At 36.9% G+C, this 20,089-nt stretch overlaps 1 protein-coding gene across 1 annotated transcript in view; it reads right to left on the bottom strand.

Moving 5' to 3' along the window:
* The window catches only part of LOC117318039, an 81,734-nt gene extending 63,516 nt beyond the window's left edge, over nucleotides 1–18,218 (bottom strand). Inside the window, exon 1 of the mRNA XM_033873040.1 lies at nucleotides 17,738–18,218. Within this exon, the coding sequence (XP_033728931.1) occupies nucleotides 17,738–17,816 (79 nt within the window). The 5' untranslated portion in view covers nucleotides 17,817–18,218. The remainder of the gene's footprint in view (nucleotides 1–17,737) is intronic.
* Nucleotides 18,219–20,089: the final 1,871 nt, after the last annotated feature.

Genomic DNA, 20,089 nt, shown 5'->3' with positions numbered 1-20,089 from the left:
GAACTCGTACGTCCAGTACAACAGGTTAACACCTACAGAACATCAATAGTCATTGTCACTGCTTAGACCTCGTACGTCCAGTACAACAGGTTAACACGTACAGAACATCAATAGTCATTGTCATTACTTAGACCTTGTACGTCCAGTACAACAGGTTAACACGTACAGAACATCAATAGTCATTGTCATTACTTAGACCTCGTACGTCCAGTACAACAGGTTAACACCTACAGAACATCAATAGTCATTGTCATTACTTAGACCTCGTACGTCCAGTACAACAGGTTAACACTTACAGAACACCAATAGTCATTGTCATTACTTAGACCTCGTACGTCCAGTACAACAGGTTAACACCTACAGAACATCAATAGTCATTGTCATTACTTAGACCTCGTACGTCCAGTACAACAGGTTAACACGTACAGAACATCAATAGTCATTGTCATTACTTAGACCTTGTACGTCCAGTACAGCAGGTTAACACGTACAGAACATCAATAGTCATTGTCATTACTTAGACCTCGTACGTCCAGTACAACAGGTTAACACCTACAGAACATCAATAGTCATTGTCATTACTTAGACCTCGTACGTCCAGTACAACAGGTTAACACCTACAGAACATCAATAGTCATTGTCATTACTTAGACCTCGTACGTCCAGTACAACAGGTTAACACGAACAGAACATCAATAGTCATTGTCATTACTTAGACCTCGTACGTCCAGTACAACAGGTTAACACGAACAGAACATCAATAGTCATTGTCATTACTTAGACCTCGTACGTCCAGTACAACAGGTTAACACCTACAGAACATCAATAGTCATTGTCATTACTTAGACCTCGTACGTCCAGTACAACAGGTTAACACGGATAGAACAGCAATAGTCGTCATTACTTAGACCTCGTACGTCCAGTAGTACAACAGGCTAACACTAAACACGTACAGAACATCAATAGTCATTGTCATTACTTAGACCTCGTACGTCCAGTACAACAGGTTAACACCTACAGAACATCAATAGTCATTGTCATTACTTAGACCTCGTACGTCCAGTACAACAGGTTAACACCTACAGAACATCAATAGTCATTGTCATTACTTAGACCTCGTACGTCCAGTACAACAGGTTAACACGAACAGAACATCAATAGTCATTGTCATTACTTAGACCTCGTACGTCCAGTACAACAGGTTAACACCTACAGAACATCAATAGTCATTGTCATTACTTAGACCTCGTACGTCCAGTACAACATGTTAACACGTACAGAACATCAATAGTCATTGTCATTACTTAGACCTTGTACGTCCAGTACAACAGGTTAACACCTACAGAACATCAATAGTCATTGTCATTACTTAGACCTCGTACGTCCAGTACAACAGGTTAACACCTACAGAACATCAATAGTCATTGTCACTACACAGACCTCCTACGTCCAGTACAACAGGTTAACACCTACAGAACATCAATAGTCATTGTCATTACTTAGACCTTGTACGTCCAGTACAACAGGTTAACACCTACAGAACATCAATAGTCATTGTCATTACTTAGACCTCGTACGTCCAGTACAACAGGTTAACACCTACAGAACATCAATAGTCATTGTCACTACACAGACCTCCTACGTCCAGTACAACAGATTAAGACGTACAGAACATCAATAGTCATTGTCATTTCTTATTGGAGTTCATATCGAAAGTAGCCTGCTATAGCGGTGTTTTCTAAACTGACGGACAAATATATTGTCATCCCCTTTATTTCCGATGTCATCAACAGAATATTGAAGTACAAACACCATTGAGACGAGGATCATATAAATGTACATAGTTATTTTACAAGTAAAAAGGCATTGGGTAGTTATTGATAATGAACTGGTTCTGATGTTTTAAACATTTTATATAGAAAAAAAAAACAAAAACAAACAAACAAACAAACAAAAACAACAACAAAAAACAAGAAATACTTTTAAAAAGTTAAACGCCATAGTTTTAATGCTGGTGGTTAAAATGTAAAACTGCTGGTGAAATAAATTAACGAACTAATGCGTTTCAGCACGGATAACAAAATGATATCAGTTTGAATCATGTTTGGTGATGATACGAATCAGGAATATAATTTTATTAGTGTGTCGTTTAAAAGGATACATCCACTTATTCAGCTTGCATTCAATCTTAACTCTGTTTCGTTTTTAACTGCACATTGACCAATCACATATTTCATCTTGACCAGTAACGCCATCCGTCGCGTCATATCCGGGGCTAAAAGAATATTATGCAGCAATGTCCTACACCATAAATCTAAAATTATCAAGTTTCTACATTAATGATGTTAAATGGAATGCATACATAAATGTTTACTTTGTTTGTCACTAAATATTTAATTAATATACATTGTGTTATACCGACAGTGTGGTCCCGTGATCTACAGAACTCTTACTTATATCAGTGTACATGTAGGTATCTGTATGTATATTATGATATGAACAATGGACAATAAGAATTACGCAAATTATAGAAATTTTTATTTTGATAACTTAAAATTGGACGGTAATATAAATTGAAAAAATGTCCAGGTACTTTATGGACATTTAAACTTAAAAGTCTTTATGGAGTTTTGTACAATTCTATGTGATAAGTCAGGAAAGGAAAGGACTAATAAAGGCTGAGTCTGTTGTCCAGTGCCTTTCGCCAACACCAAATCTTGATGGTATTCTATGTAAAAATACCTTGTTTTTATACTTGTTGTGTTGACAATAAAATACCTTGTTATTATACTTGTTGTGTTGACAATAAAATATTTTGAAATTGAAAGTCAGGTCAGTCTCTGTGATATCGATCATTCACTGACACTGATTTCTGTCATGTTTACGTTCGGGACTTGTCTGACTAGGTACAAATAATTACGTTACTCAAGTAAACCAGAGTTATATAATTCACATATTAAACAAACTGACCACTTGTTAAATACAGGGATTCCAGATAAACATATACACCTGGTCAGTTCCCTCGTTACCTGGTCAGTGTTAATCGGGACCGACTGCCAACATTGATTGCAAGTACCAGTTACTTCCGATACCTGTGTGCGCAACTTCCGGTTCATAGAGGCTACATTGATCAGGGCGGCTGAATTGGTAGCGAGATTTAATATTTGTTAAACCAAACAGTCTGAACAGGAAATTAAAGAAGCGTAACCTACACCCGAACTCTGAATCAGCTACTACCCCGTACAAATGCATAGTCCGGTAACCGACCACCATGCTTATAATTACCAAGTTACATTGTACCTGTTCGTGTTAATCTATAGATAGTTAGGGTAAACTCGCTAAAACTGAAAAATTTACCTTCAGTTCTGATAATTTCGTCCCTTTCTTGTTAAAATTCCAAGCACTACATGCACTTTTTCTATTTCAGACTTTTTCAAAGTTATGCTATCCCGAATGCATCCGGAAATTCTCGATTTTTTTTAAACCCGGGGAGTTCCGGATGATCCCCAATGTTGTTTTTGTGTGTTTTGCTTTGTTGTTGTTTTTTTCTGCCGCGTTGTAGACTCTCTAGATCTCCAGACATCCGTTTTCGGGTTAGATATTACTATACCTACGAGACTTCCTACAATACAGCTGTTCCTCTAGTGATCCTCCGTTATATAACATTGTATTGGTGTAGTGATGACAGTCAGTACGTGACATGCTTTATCACAACTCCATAACATCCTCTGACAGAGTTCCTATCTTATGTTTTCTCTGTAGTCTCGACCATAACTTGACAATATATACCAATTAGGACAACAAACACATGCTTTACATTGTATTAGCAAAACCTAATCGTTATGGTCGGTGGAAGTCACCGACCGCGGCTCGTTATTCACACTTGTTAAGTGTTATAAAGGCTACAAAAGACAGACAACATCTTTACTTTGGGCGAGAAATCTTCAGTCTATCTTTCGGCCGTTATCGCCGTGACATCTGTTTTCGTTCTCAGCCTATCGTGTGCTATCATCAGTCACGTGACAGGTATTGTGTGCGGAATTACATCACGCCGACACCTCGTTGAGATACAAATCAGGCGAGATTTAAAAGTGATTTTCTATAGATTTACAGTTAAGCTTCGTATTTGAAACTAAAAACGGTTTCCCTCCAACTGATAATACGTAATATACGTCTACATGTACAATATGTGAGACGACGGCCTGCCAATATGGCGTGTCATGGAATATATTCTTGTAAATGTCTATTTTTGCCTAAGTTATAAATGCAGCGATTGAGCTTATTCCCCATTACTTATACGCATGTTAGGCATAAGAAAATAATTTATATGTGTTTTTACAGACACATTAAGAAAAAAAATGGACGAATTTATCAGGATACGTGTGATGATATAAGTACACGGAACTTCATCAAGTTACTGGTGGGTTTTTTTGACGGATACAGTACATTTATCATGGCGTCCGTTTGGTTTTATCTATCGAATAGTGATAATGTTAAGCCAAGTTAAAATTTAAAAAAAATATGAAGAATTTATCGCCAGCCTATTTGTTAGATTCGATAAGAGAGTGATGCAAGTTCACCACTAACAGCCGGGAGCTCTTAGAGAAGACTTTATAGGTTTCAATGCAACGTTTCTAAAGTGATAGTAATAATGTTCGGATAAGTCTCAAGCATAACTATAAAACTATCAACGATGAGAATAAATAAAGAAACAAATAAAGCTCTCATTTACTTCTGGTGAGGTAAGCAAATTGTTAGGCATATAATTATCAAACAATTAAAGGGAGCCTGAAATATTCATAGTCATCCATATTGCCTTTATATTGAATCTAACAAGTGTTTAATTATTATATTTACATTTACATAGGTTAAACTGTCTTCTACCCTTTCCTTAAGTGTTCATTTGAAAGAATTGCATCTTTATGATTTCTGGGATAGATTCTCAACTCATCTGACACTCATATTAGATGTAGCCCAGATAAACATTGAGGTAATGGATGACTAGAGCGCCAAATATAAATATCAAATTATTTTACGGAAAAGGTTTAAACAAGAGTTTAATTAACCAGACTAATCTAGACAATTGTCTTACTGATCAGTCTGATCCGGACAAGAGTTTAAGTGAACAGGATGGTCCGGACAAGCATTTAACTGTTCAGGACTGGAACGGCTATTAAACTGACAAGGCTGGTCCGGAGAAGGATCTGAGAAAGATCTGACTAACCCTTCTGAAAAAATACACATGCACTACTGGTTCACTGAATACAATGTCCACAGAGCTGGTATCAGAATGACAAAGGTGTCCAAAGGACATGGAACATATAACTTCACACTGGCTAGTGATCAGACTGACCACTGATAAGTTCAGACTGACCAGTTATAAGTTCAGACTTACCACTGATAGGTTCAGACTGACCAGTTATAAGTTCAGACTGACCAGTGATAAGTTCAGACTGACCAGGGATAAGTTCAGACTGACCAGTGATAGGTTCAGACTGGCCAGTGATAAGTTCAGACTGACCAGTGATAAGTTCAGACTGACCAGTTATAAGTTCAGACTGACCAGTGATGAGTCCACACTGGCCAGTGATAAGTTTAGACTGACCAGTGATAGGTTCAGACTGACCAGTTATAAGTTCAGACTGACCAGTTATAAGTTCAGACTGACCAGTGATAGCTTTAGACTGACCAGTGATAGGTTCAGACTGACCAGTGATAAGTTCAGACTGACCAGTTATAAGTTCAGACTGACCAGTGATAAGTTCAGACTGACCAGTGATAAGTTCAGACTGACCAGTGATAAGTTCAGACTGACCAGTTATAAGTTCAGACTGACCAGTGATACGTTTAGACTGACCAGTAATAAGTTCACACTGGCTAGTGATAAGTTCAGACTGACCAGTGATAAGTTCAGACTGACCAGTGATAAGTTCAGACTGACCAGTGATAAGTTCAGACTGACCACTGATAACTGTGTAATCAGTAATGGCCATTATCGTTTCTCTTTAATAACTTAATAAGCCGTGTTAGCTTCCGTCGTCAGTAATTAAACGTCGCTACAACAGACCCAGATAAAACCTCGAAAACCTAGAATTATACAATTATCAACACACGCCGTCAGTAATAATTACAGCCCCATTGTCCAGTTCTTTTGTGGGTCAGATAAAGATATCGCTTGGGAGAGACATCAGCCTGTTCCACCAGCAGGACGGCCGCGCGAAATGTCCTCAAGATTCGTCACACTTGTGAGATGACGTCACATACGCGGAATACAACTGTAGCGATTTCAAAGAATGGATACATGGTTTTATTAGCACCAAGAAAAATATTAACCAAGGATAAAACTCATATATAAACCAAAATCAAAAGGATATAACAGTTTTATCATAAAATGACTATTTTGACTTTGAAATGCGTTTGTAACGATACCGATTGTTATATGAAACATTTGAAAACATTTATTTATATATTTTTACAGCACAATAACGTTCAAATTTTCAGATTTGTTGATTTCCACGATGTTTGACCTTGTTGGTCAATTCTAAGGGGAAGTAATTCATAATCTATTTAAGATACATCCACTCAACCAGCTTTTTATCAAGATCACTTTCTAATTTTCTACCGAGAATCACGTGACACCTGTTTGCAAATCAAAATGTGCAAAAACGTGATTTTATTGTTCTATTAACTCTGCACTGTCACTTTATAAAGTTAACAAACAAAATAGAAAGTTACCAAACCATAATATCAATTAATGTTGTGATATCTTTGAAGTAGAATATTCATTACGTCATCATTAAAATGACTACGTGTTGTCTGACGTCACAATTTGAAATTTGACTTTGGAATCCGATAACACTGTTACAATTACAGGATTAATATAAGAAAAAACACAATTGAAACGAAAATATAGGTATCAAACTGCCTTCTCTATGGAAGTAAATTATAGGATAATATATTTCCCAAGAATGGAGTTAAATGCTTAAATAATAATATGACGTTACGTTTATAAGAAGCTAAGAATGCAATATGACGTCATATTTGTAAGATGACGTCACGTTTCTGAGATGCAATCACGTTTTGTCTGATAGTATCAAGTCGCTCAATATATTTTTGTGTGATGAAACACACCAGCTCTAACGAAGTTTGTTGAACAGATGACAAAGGTGTGTTTTTACAACATTTACGGCAATTTTTACTTCATATATCACCTAGCTATCGTAGGGTACGTTTTAGAATATTGACAGTATTGTTTACTTTCACTTAACAATATTACTCCGATATCTATGGGTACATCGGTCTTTTGTTCCAGACGAGGTCGAGTGGTCAGCGACAACACTCACCGTCCTGTCACAAGTAGGTGACAGATTACCGCAATAACGCATGCGCACAATCAGTCGATTAAAGAATGTTTATTTTATATCAGCGATTCGATCTCATTATTTCATCTATAAGCTGAGACAGAAATATATCAATGTGTCCGGGGGTGATATGAGGAACGTCAATTGACGCAAAATAGTATACAATTGTACAAGATATGTTTTGTTGGTATTTTAAACCAAATAAACAGGTGCCCTGATCGCAATTGTTTATAGGTGTTGTACAGGGACCTCGGTATGTAAACAAGCCGGGTCAGTAAGTTTACCTATGTTTCCACTTAAAATGATGGCAGGTCACGTGAAACGACATTCACAGTGTGCAGGTACACTCCAAAAGAGATGGAGTTCTCTCTCTAAATCACTGTTCAGCGGAAAACGGATAGACGTGATGAATTCACAAAATGAAAAGTTCCCAACCCGTTGGTCAGTATATGTTAGACATGTAGGGACCGTCTGATCCCCGAGTACCTATACACAGGTTCGCTATTTTACAAGGAATATACGAAAATAAAACCCCTTAAAAATCTGCGTCAGCTTATCATTTGCAACATGTTGAACAACTAGCATTGTATCTAGGGAACGCAATCCGTCGTTTTTAACAACTAACTGTTTATATTACATACTTCATGTACAAATACGTACAGTGTATATCATAAAAAAGTCACATCCTTGTGATTATGTCGGCAAATCTGGATGATTATAATGGCAGCGCGCGAAAAATAGATATTTCTGAGTTGTTTCCTAAGGCAATGAAGATCTGATAGGTATTCCAACAAACGGTTCTTGTCAATGTTTGACATAACAATATGATAGAGGTTGTGAGTAACACAAAGTCCGTTTAGTCCATGATCATCCGAATCTTACCACCCAAAGCTTGTATCCCTCTACGGCACAGTAGGTAGACTTTAAGGTAACACAGCCACCCCATGTTCTGACAAACTATCCGCGACTTACTTTAAATATCTGTAAGGATTGAATGCTAAACTTCATCTTTTCTTCAAAGAAAATAGTGGTAGCGAAATGGAATACGTGCATAATTCGACTTTCAGACAACAGTTTAGATCATTCAAGTCAGTGCCATCCATGTTTGCAAATTCAACGTTGATGAAAGACCTTTAACGAATTATATTAAATCATTTTCATGGGGAAAGCTAAAAAGGAACCAACTAAGTTCAAGGTGAGGATAAAGACTGCAACAACAGGTCAGAGAAACAGATCCTGACCAACAGCGAAACAATGATGAAACAACAGGTCCTAGGTAACAACAATCAATGGTCAAACAACAGATCCTAGGGAACAACAATCAATGGTGAAACAACAGATCCTAGGGAACAACAATCAATGGTGAAATAACAGATCCTGGGCAACAGCAAAACAATGATGAAACAACAGGTCCTAGGTAACAACAATCAATGGTGAAACAACAGATCCTAGGGAACAACAATCAATGACGAAACAACAGATCCTAGGGAACAACAATCAATGGTGAAATAACAGGTCCTAGGGAACAACAATCAATGGTGAAACAACAGATCCTAGGGAACACCAATCAATGACGAAACAACAGATCCTAGGGAACACCAATCAATCATGAAATAACAGGTCCTAGGGAACAACAATCAATGGTGAAATAACAGGTCTTAGGGAACAACAATCAATGGTGAAATAACAGATCCTAGGGAACAACAATCAATGATGAAACAACAGATCCTAGGGAACAACAATCAATGGTGAAATAACAGATCCTAGGGAACAACAATCAATGATGAAACAACAGATCCTAGGGAACACCAATCAATGACGAAATAACAGATCCTAGGGAACAACAATCAATGGTGAAATAACAGGTCCTAGGGAACAACAATCAATGGTGAAATAACAGGTCTTAGGGAACAACAATCAATGGTGAAACAACAGATTGCATGGAACAACAATCAATGGTGAAACAACAGGTCTTAGGGAACAACAATCAATGATGAAACAACAGATCCTAGGGAACAACAATCAATGGTGAAACAACAGGTTCTAGGGAACAACAATCAATGCTGAAACAATTGGCTCAAGGGAACAACAACCAATGGTAAACACCAGGTCATAGGGAACAACAATCAATGATGAAACAAGAGGTCCGAGGGAACAACAATCATGGTGAAACAACAGGTTTTAGGGAACAACAATCATGGTGAAACAACAGCTCCTAGGGAACAACAATCATGGCGAAACAACAGGTCTTAGGGAACAACAATCATGGTGAAACAACAGCTCCTAGGGAACAACAATCATGGTGAAACAACAGGTCTTAGGGAACAACAATCATGGTGAAAGAAACGATTGAAGGAATGAACGATCAAAGATCAAATGATCCAAAGAAACAAAATTCAAGGATGACTCAATAGATCCAGGGAACAAAAAATAATCAGTGATTAAACAACAAATTCTAGAGATCACTATTCAAGGATGAAACAACATATCGTATGATAAAACATCAGGTCGGAGAAAACAACAATTCACGGATGAACATTAGATCTGATGAAGGTTAAACAAGCATTCACAAATTTATGTTAAATTTCACACAAGCACACGTTACTTTATTATCTGTTTAAACGTTGTTTTTTTAAATAACTCACACCCAATATGTAATGATAATGATGATTAGTGATTTGAAGGTCTTACACGTAATATAGTATTATACACAGCAATATGGCCATCTTTAAGGAAACGCTATACCCAAATTCCGTTCTGATTCCGTGTTAACACTCACGCCGATTACGTGATTTACTGGCGACATTTTGATCCAGGATAACCCGGGCTATCAATTCATGCATAGAATATCCTAAAATTGTCTTCTCATTTCGGAAAACTTGTATATCAAAGGAACTTCTTCTCGTTCAACAAATACTTCACGTAAAGTTAGGCAAACTACTTTAACTACCCTTCCTTTGAAACATGAATTATGTAAATACAATTCAAACAAAAATGTTTTCTTTTCGTCATAGGAAACAACTTCCCGTCAAAGGCGGGTAATTTGACGTGAGTTTGCGAGATCTTAAGCGACAGCCGCCATTGTTGGTGATCTGAGAGCCGACAGTATGGGTCACCGTGGGTCAGTCGATCATGATCCGGATAAAAGGTTCTGTAAGCGATGTTTAAGTGAAATATAATAATTACCAAAATTTTCCGACGGGGCATTGTGTCACTGTCAAGTGTTGTACTGGAGGAGAAGTGACAATTGACGACCCCTTATTAACTTTTGATCGCGAACAAATACTGATGTCAAACGCGCACATGTATCAGTTTCGATTAGGACGGTCCCTGTCAGTCAGACGCTTGGTTATGAATAGCTGGTTTATTCATGTACTTCAGACGGCATTGGAAAGTCGCACAATGCTATTTAATTATGGTAAGCGTATAATACCCGTATCGCTGTTGATCGGCCTTAAAGAGTTGTTACTGTGTGTAAATATTGTAGATATGTGATCTCCAAAACCTGGCCATTGTTGTACTGAAATCGGTATGTATACTTCAAATTTACACAAATATATGAACGATAGATTTCGCTTTTTTCACACGTTTGTCCTATAGAATAGTAATAATTACACATGGTTGAGGTCACGGTATCTCCGATAAACCTGCAGCCTGAGTTGATGATTACTAACCACATATTTAAAAGGCCACTCAGATAACAAGAGAACCACCCGTAGCGGCCAAACCAAGATATTACAGCTTTCCAAAAGTCAAACAAAAAATTGACATTCGCTAAATGAGACATGCAGTTGGAATTCCGTAATAATAGCAGCGATATAGAGGTCTCGTCGTTTTTTTATTACTATTTTTACTTACATAGTGCGTTTGTAAAAAAAAAACAAAAAAAAAGCAAAAAACAAAAAACAAAAAAAAAACATGTTTTTTTTAAAACTAGTCCAGTACTAGTCCAGTTTTTCATCAGTTGAGTTAGTTTGTTTACGATGCAAATAATTTGAGAAAATCATTAACCACATTGTCCCGTACATCACATACATCGTGTATTTATGTGCAGATAGGCTCTATAGCTGAATACAATAAAATAATTAAAATTTGAATTTGAAGTTAGCTCGGTCGGTTAGAGCGCTGTCCACGTAACCTCAGGTAAAGAGGTGCTTGGTTCGACGGTCCCGACGGGAAAACGTGAGAAACCGGTCTGTTCTATCGTGGTTATGTCCTTGGACAAGACGCTTTACCCAATTGCTCTGGATTACAGGCGACGGGTCTCCCGTATGTTTTTCAGTGAGGTAGTCACCAACTACTACAAACAGACCACTCCTTTACATGACACTGGATATTCATAGGGGGATGAACCCATCAAACAAACAAACACATTCTTAAATTAAATCTGTCCCGAACAAAAACTAAAAGAAGAATACAAACCCTCCTAATGTTATGGTTTTAGTCGTTCCATTGATATTTCAGTAGGACAAAGCTATATCAATCAAAACCATATTTGTAGCTTAATTGCAGTAAAATGTACATTTCTTTTAAGTATCAACTATATATAAATAGACAAAACAGATCACGTCGAGATACAGGTTATTCATGTAAATCTTATTTACTTGAACATTCGCCAGGTGGCGTTGTATCTATAGGTGGGCCCACCTTCAGGTGTAAATTAGATCACCCTTTTCATGGTACAACAGATTTGATGTCAATGGTCACGCGTGAGTGCGATAATATATAATTTATGTAAGGTATTTATGCAACAATAATGTACATTTCCAAGTGATTGTTCCTGGAGGGAATTCCACAAAATATATCCACGCGAAGCGATGACCTTAATATCATGCCTGATTACGTTATAACTACAGGTGGAGAAGTTCGCTGTCTCTCATGGTAATAATATATTCAACGATAAGCTAAAATTTCATCAAACATTAAAAAATCAGAGGAGAAGTATGTTTGGGCGACGACATGTGTTTTATATTATGTATTATATATCTAGAGGCATATTTCTACATGATGGAGCAACACTCAATTACATATAAATATGTATACTTTTACTTTCAAGGTATCTATAACCATTTTTCCAGCAAGGAAAAAGTTTCGAAAATTCCAGGTGACTTTAATTTATCTATGTATGCAGAAAACAAGTTAATGCAAGGTATATCTGTACAAATGAAATCTGCCGTACGAATCCAAGATACATCGCACAATTAAAATCTAAATTTGTTTTATATCGCACAAATTCAAGATATACTGCGCAAATCAAAGATATACTGCTCAAATCCAAGATTTACCCCATAAATCCAAGATATACCTCAAGAATCCAAGATATACGAAAAAAGAATCCAATATATGATTACCCCCCTTAATTATAGTGATATGTACACCATATACCCCCGTTAATCAGGGTGATATGTACACCATATACCCCCGTTAATTACAGTGATGTGTACACCATATACCCCCGTTAATTACAGTGATATGTACACCATATACCCCCGTTAATTACAGTGATATGTACACCATATACCCCCGTTAATTACAGTGATATGTACACCATATACCCCCGTTAATTACAGTGATATGTACACCATATACCCCCGTTAATTACAGTGATGTGTACACCATATACCCCCGTTAATTACAGTGATATGTACACCATATACCCCCGTTAATTACAGTGATATGTACACCATATACCCCCGTTAATTACAGTGATATGTACACCATATACCCCCGTAAATCAGGGTGATATGTACACCATATACCCCCGTTAATTACAGTGATATGTACACCATATACCCCCGTTAATCAGGGTGATATGTACACCATATACCCCCGTTAATTACAGTGATATGTACACCATATACCCCCGTTAATTACAGTGATATGTACACCATATACCCCCGTTAATTACAGTGATATGTACACCATATACCCCGTTAATCACAGTGATATGTACACCATATACCCCCGTTAATTACAGTGATATGTACACCATATACCCCCGTTAATCAGGGTGATATGTACACCATATACCCCCGTTCATTACAGTGATATGTACACCATATACCCCCGTTAATCAGGGTGATATGTACACCATATACCCCCGTTAATTACAGTGATGTGTACACCATATACCCCCGTTAATTACAGTGATATGTACACCATATACCCCCGTTAATTACAGTGATATGTACACCATATACCCCCGTTAATCAGGGTGATATGTACACCATATACCCCCGTTAATTACAGTTATATGTACACCATATACCCCCTTTAATTACAGTGATATGTACACCATATACCCCCGTTAATTACAGTGATATGTACACCATATACCCCCGTTAATCAGGGTGATATGTACACCATATACCCCCGTTAATCAGGGTGATATGTACACCATATACCCCCGTTAATCAGGGTGATATGTACACCATATACCCCCGTTAATTACAGTGATATGTACACCATATACCCCCGTTAATTACAGTGATATGTACCCCATATACCCCCGTTAATTACAGTGATATGTACCCCATATACCCCCGTTAATTACAGTGATCTGTACACCATATACCCCCGTTGATTACAGTGATATGTACACCATATACCCCCTTAATCAGGGTGATATGTACACCATATACCCCCGTTAATCAGGGTGATATGTACACCATATACCCCCGTTAATCAGGGTGATATGTACACCATATACCCCCGTTAATTACAGTGATATGTTCACCATATGCTCCCGTTAATTACAGTGATATGTACACCATATACCCCCGTTAATTACAGTGATATGTACACCATATACCCCCGTTAATTACAGTGATATGTACATCATGTAAACCCGTTAATCAGGGTGATATGTACACCATATACCCCCGTTAATTAGTGATATGTACACCATATACCCCCGTTAATTACAGTGATATGTACACCATATACCCCTGTTAATCAGGGTGATATGTACACCATATACCCCCGTTAATTACAGTGATATGTACACCGTATACCCCCGTGAATTACAGTGATATGTACACCATATACCACCGTTAATTACAGTGATATGTACACCATATACCCCCGTTAATTACAGTGATATGTACACCATATACCCCCGTTAATTAGTGATATGTACACCATATACCCCTGTTAATTACAGTGATATGTACACCATATATCCCCGTTAATCAGGGTGATATGTACACCATATACCCCCGTTAATTACAGTGATATGTACACCATATATCCCCGTTAATCAGGGTGATATGTACACCATATACCCCCGTTAATTACAGTGATATGTACACAATATACCCCCGTTAATTACAGTTATATGTACACCATATACCCCCGTTAATTACAGTGATATATACACCATATACCCCCGTTAATTACAGTGATATGTACACCGTATACCCCCGTTAATTACAGTGATATGTACACCATATACCCCCGTTAATTACAGTGATATGTACACCATATACCCCCGTTAATCAGGGTGATATGTACACCATATACCCCCGTTAATTACAGTGATAAGTACACCATATACCCCCGTTAATCAGGGTGATATGTGCTCAATTTACTTTCGGTTCTACGAGTTATATGTACACCATATGCCCTCGTTAATCCGGATACGGGTACTTATTGTGGTTTGCCTCATTAAAACCACCTAATCATTATCATTGTTTATTCTGGAATTACATATTGACCTGTTTGGGTCAGGAATCATGCAATCCGAAAAGATTCTTATAATTCTTCTTAAAACACTTTTACTGGTAAAGATGGAAGTTTTGTTTTCCGAGATCCTTAACGAAGACACTAGTAGTAATCCACAGAGTTATACAACAGTTACAGTTTTAACGCCATTGTTAAAGCAGTATCTACGAGATACTTAAGCATAAAACATTTATTGTAATCTTGTATTTTTCTCGGGACTACAGAGTTTGCGGATTCTTGACCAGATATTTACGTTCCGTGTTCCGGGTAGTGCTAACATACACGAGCCGGCTAACTGTAGTATCAGTCGTGGAGACTATTTATTTACCCTACGTATTACTGGCGAGTTTACTTTATAACCTTTTCAGAGTGGGGAGAGCCATATTGATATTCATGTCAAATGTGGACAAGTTATGACTGCAATAGTAAATTTCCTTAATCTGTCTACATACAATATTTGACGTTTATACTAAATCACCAAGTTATTTAATGAGATATAAATAGTTGTGTACGCGCGGCCGTAGATACGATCACCTACGACGTAAACGTGCCCTGGTAGTTTATAGTGATGTTTTGTTACGATACGCTCACAAATACTTTCCACTTTGCACGCAAACTATGTCTGTGAGTTGATTTTAATGCACTTTAAAATGGTAAATCCCGATTTATTTTAAGATAAATATATCTGCATAATGACAATTATTGTACAACTCAAAACTGCATGTAAAATCGTTTAAGATATATACACAATGAATACATCTCGGCATTTATACACAGTCTCTGAAGTAGGTTTGAAAGTTGACAAGACCTAACATCTGTAATTTTAGTCGATGTCGAAGGTCATTTCGCTTGAGGAATACAAGAAAGTATGTTTTTAAAATCGTGTTTACTTATGAAATTTGACGTTTCTATTCGATATGACGGCACGTACAGTGCTCACAGCTGAGGCAGTCTCTCGCTATCTCTCCTATACATGGGGATTCAATAGCGTTTTGTACATTCAGCAATCCCATACAGTTTTATTGTATTATAATTTTCAACATTACTGAGGAATTCTACCTTCTGTAAACATCCACTTGTGTACATGTACGGTCAATGTAGTCTCCACCTGTAATCACATTACGGATGATATTGTCCCCTCACCCCCGTGTTAAATTAACGGGTATATACAACATGTACAATGTAATAGGCACTAACGTGCATTTTATTGTGTAGCATTTTATTGCGTTTATGATGGTATGAATACCATAGGATACAAACATGTTCTATTCAGCGTGTTAGCGCAATATTTAGAATACATGTACAAAGCATTTTCATTGTTTCCCATGGTGTTGTTTTTTTCTCACTGCCGAGACAATTAAAATCGTATTTCGTCATTTATTTGTGACATCACAGCCGTGTTAAAACATGGTTTCTTTTACGATAATTTATGACATAAGCGTATCGCATCAGGTCAGCAGTTTGATATTGTTAAAGAAATTGAAGTCAGAGTCATACAAACACTTTTTATCAATTTATTAATACTGTGTATGTTGCAAATATTTAGTCTAAATACACGTACTACGTTTCCATTTCCATGGAGTGATCACGCGCCGATTGATGTTTGATTAGCATGCACTTTCTCAATGAAGCGCTTAATTGGTGTATTCAGGTAAAAACCTTATCAATTAGACCGGTAAGATAAGGATTAGAGGGCTTACATTAATACACACACAGGTACACTCAGGTATGTAAAGGGGGCTCAACTGCTTACTTCCGGGCTCTACACACTGTGATGAAAATTACACAGTGGAGAGATATAGTACAGAAACTGATTAAACATAAGGTTATGTCTCCTGGTGGTAACAAATCCACGTGAATTATCAATTACGATTTTAATTGTTCTGAATAAGGCTGGTGGAAATACTCAAAACTTAAACTGCCTCGCTGTTTTTTCAGTATTAATATGTCAGCATTTTTTTTATTCAAATTGATACAACAAGATTAAAGGACTAACTCAATTAATTAGCATATAAATCCTATTTTCTTAAAGATCAACTTGTCAACAAACCATTTATCAGAAGTTACAATAACATGATAGTGTTTCTGATAAGGTATTATGACCCTTACGGCATTGAATGTTGGAATTAGTGATGAACAGTTTTACACAAATTAAACTGGCTGGTAGATCATTTCAAATTCAGCGAGGAATGTGTCGAGTAGATATTAAATAAACATCTGTAGAATCCATTGATCCACAAGACCACAGAAAATATTCTGTTATTGAGACATGAAACTGAAATGTTTGTTAACATGAAAAGTATTACACAAACGATATAAAGCTATGTAAACAATTGTGTTAACATAATTCATCATGCATGTCCACTTGTCTTGCATGTGGATCCTATCTACCTATATATTGTCGATCATATCTACAGTGTGCGTTTACATATTGAAATACTGTCTTTTTATTTTTACAGTTTGATAAAAGTGTATACTCTTACACAGAGATTATCATTTAAGCACTATACTACAAATTACTTTGGAGAAAAAAATGTATTCTATAACTTGTGGATTTCTTTATTATTTTGATTTAGTACTTCAGACGTGCTTTCTGTCTGTGTTTTTATCTTTTTTTTTCTGAAAAATGAAATAATGATTAAAGCAAATCTTACCTGCCTGTACCTTGGTATATCCCAATAAATGAATATGTAAAATACACATGTATGTTGCGATTATTAAGCTCACAGCCATCGCTAACAACACAGTCCCGGCGGAACTACATATAAACACATATATTTATATAATCCCCACTGTTGTCTTTAACAGATCGTGTAGGACCTGAGACTGTCTGTAGCGAACACGCCCGCCATCCTCCAGGGTCAGCCTACTCGAACGGACCCGAAATATATAACGCTACGTTCACTTAGCGCGAGACGCATACTCTCTGCTGGACTTGAATCAACTATCGCGCTGTGTTGGATTTTGAGTCTGTCATCCTCCGTATCAAATTATAAATTCAGCTATCAAGTAAAATTCCATTTTGGTAATTAATACATTGAGGAAATCCATGTAGCGACAGATCAGTGTACAGATGCCGACTAGGGTAGTTTGACACGGTTTTGGTTTTTAAATGTCCGCGTTAGGTGAATAGCTTGTGGCCACTTGAAAAGTGTTGTAAATCAGAACTCCCAACAAGTACGTAAGTACAGTGTGTGCTCGTGTTATCCTGGTACTGTGTGCACATCGGGACACAGCAAAGATTTTACATAAGGCTCGCCATCAAAGTAAAAGTTAGGATTTGTGTGTAGTACCGCGTGTGATGATGTAGTCGTCCGTTTCAATGCGCATGCTCACTGCCCGTTTTTTTAGCCGAACTCAAAATTGAACTTTTTAGAACAATTTATTAGTTTCATATTACGTGTGTAACTTGGTGCACACTTTACATGTGGAATGTAACCTACAGCGGTCCACGAATTATATTAAGTTTTATATTTATAGTGAGGAGTTCAATATTATACATATTATAATGAGGAGTTCAATATTATACATATTATAATGACGAGTTCAATATTATACATATTATAATGAGGGGTTCAATATTATACATATTATAATGACGAGTTCAATATTATACATATTATAATGAGGGGTTCAATATTATACATATTGTAATGAGGGGTTCAATATTATATATTTTGTAATGAGGAGCTCAATATTATACATATCATAATGAGGGGTTCAATATTATACATATTGTAATGAGGGGTTCAATATTATACATATTGTAATGAGGGGTTCAATATTATACATTTTGTAATGAGGAGTTCAATATTATACATATCATAATGAGGGGTTCAATATTATACATATCATAATGAGGGGTTCAATATTATACATTTTGTAATGAGGAGCTCAATATTATACATATCATAATGAGGGGTTCAATATTATACATTTTGTAATGAGGAGTTCAATATCATACATATTATAATGAGTTCAATATTATACATATTTACAACTCCTACATATTATTTGAAACCCTTGCAACATGGTCATTGTTTTAGGGCATTTGAAATATGTATCTCATTGCACTCATGAAACCGTAAACGCAACAAAAACGCAGCTGAATAAATCTATGATATACATTTTACAATTATAGCGGTAGCCCCAGACAAGCTTCATCACACGTGTAAGCCGAAAAATAGTAAAGTTCGGCGAAAATGTGTAAGTCGGTTTAGACAAGTTTTACTTCCCGAATTAAATAAACTCGTGTTTATTGAGGTAAATATTTTTGTATATGAGTGGAAGCCTGTGGGTTTTATTACCAGAAGTGTTGTTGAAAGTCTCTCGTATGATTTCGGTGCTGTATATTGTAGTCATCATCTGCTACAAATAACGTCCTATTAACAGCTAGCTATAGGGTGAGAGGCGGAGGAGAGCCGGAGTACCCGGAGAAAAAACACCGGCCTAGGTCAGTACCAGGCAACTGCTCCATATAGGATTCGAACTCGCAACCCAGAGGTGGAGGGCTAGTGATAAAGTGTCAGGACACCTTAACCACTCGAACACCGCAGCTCCCAGGCGAAACACACATTCAAAAAAGATAAAATGATAGATAAACAAATAAATGAATGAATGAATGAATGAATGAATGGATGAATGGATGAATGAATGAATGAATGAATGGATGAATGAATGGATGAATGAATGAATGAATGAAATACGGCGATGGAGAGGTACAGTATAAGTGTCGTTACCAAGCATCAACAGTCAGCGAAAGTTTATAAATAGTATCCAGGTAAGAAATATGACGTTGTGTGACGTCGGTGCGATACATGACGTTTTCTTCCATCTACTGACGTAACGATTTGAATGTCCATACCACAAGTGTGTCATAAAGGCCTTCACGAAGAACAAGAGACAGAAGAGAAAGAAAGATGAAAACTACGAACTTGTATTGACTTTATGGCATGTAATCTGTTGTATATAGAGGAATGGTGTTACATAGATCCCCAGAGGGTCGA

Source organism: Pecten maximus, chromosome 19, assembly GCF_902652985.1.
Source record: "Pecten maximus chromosome 19, xPecMax1.1, whole genome shotgun sequence".
NCBI lineage: Eukaryota > Metazoa > Mollusca > Bivalvia > Pectinida > Pectinidae > Pecten > Pecten maximus.
The sequence above is the reverse complement of the archived record's forward strand: the minus strand, read 5'-3'. Positions and strand labels throughout refer to the sequence as shown.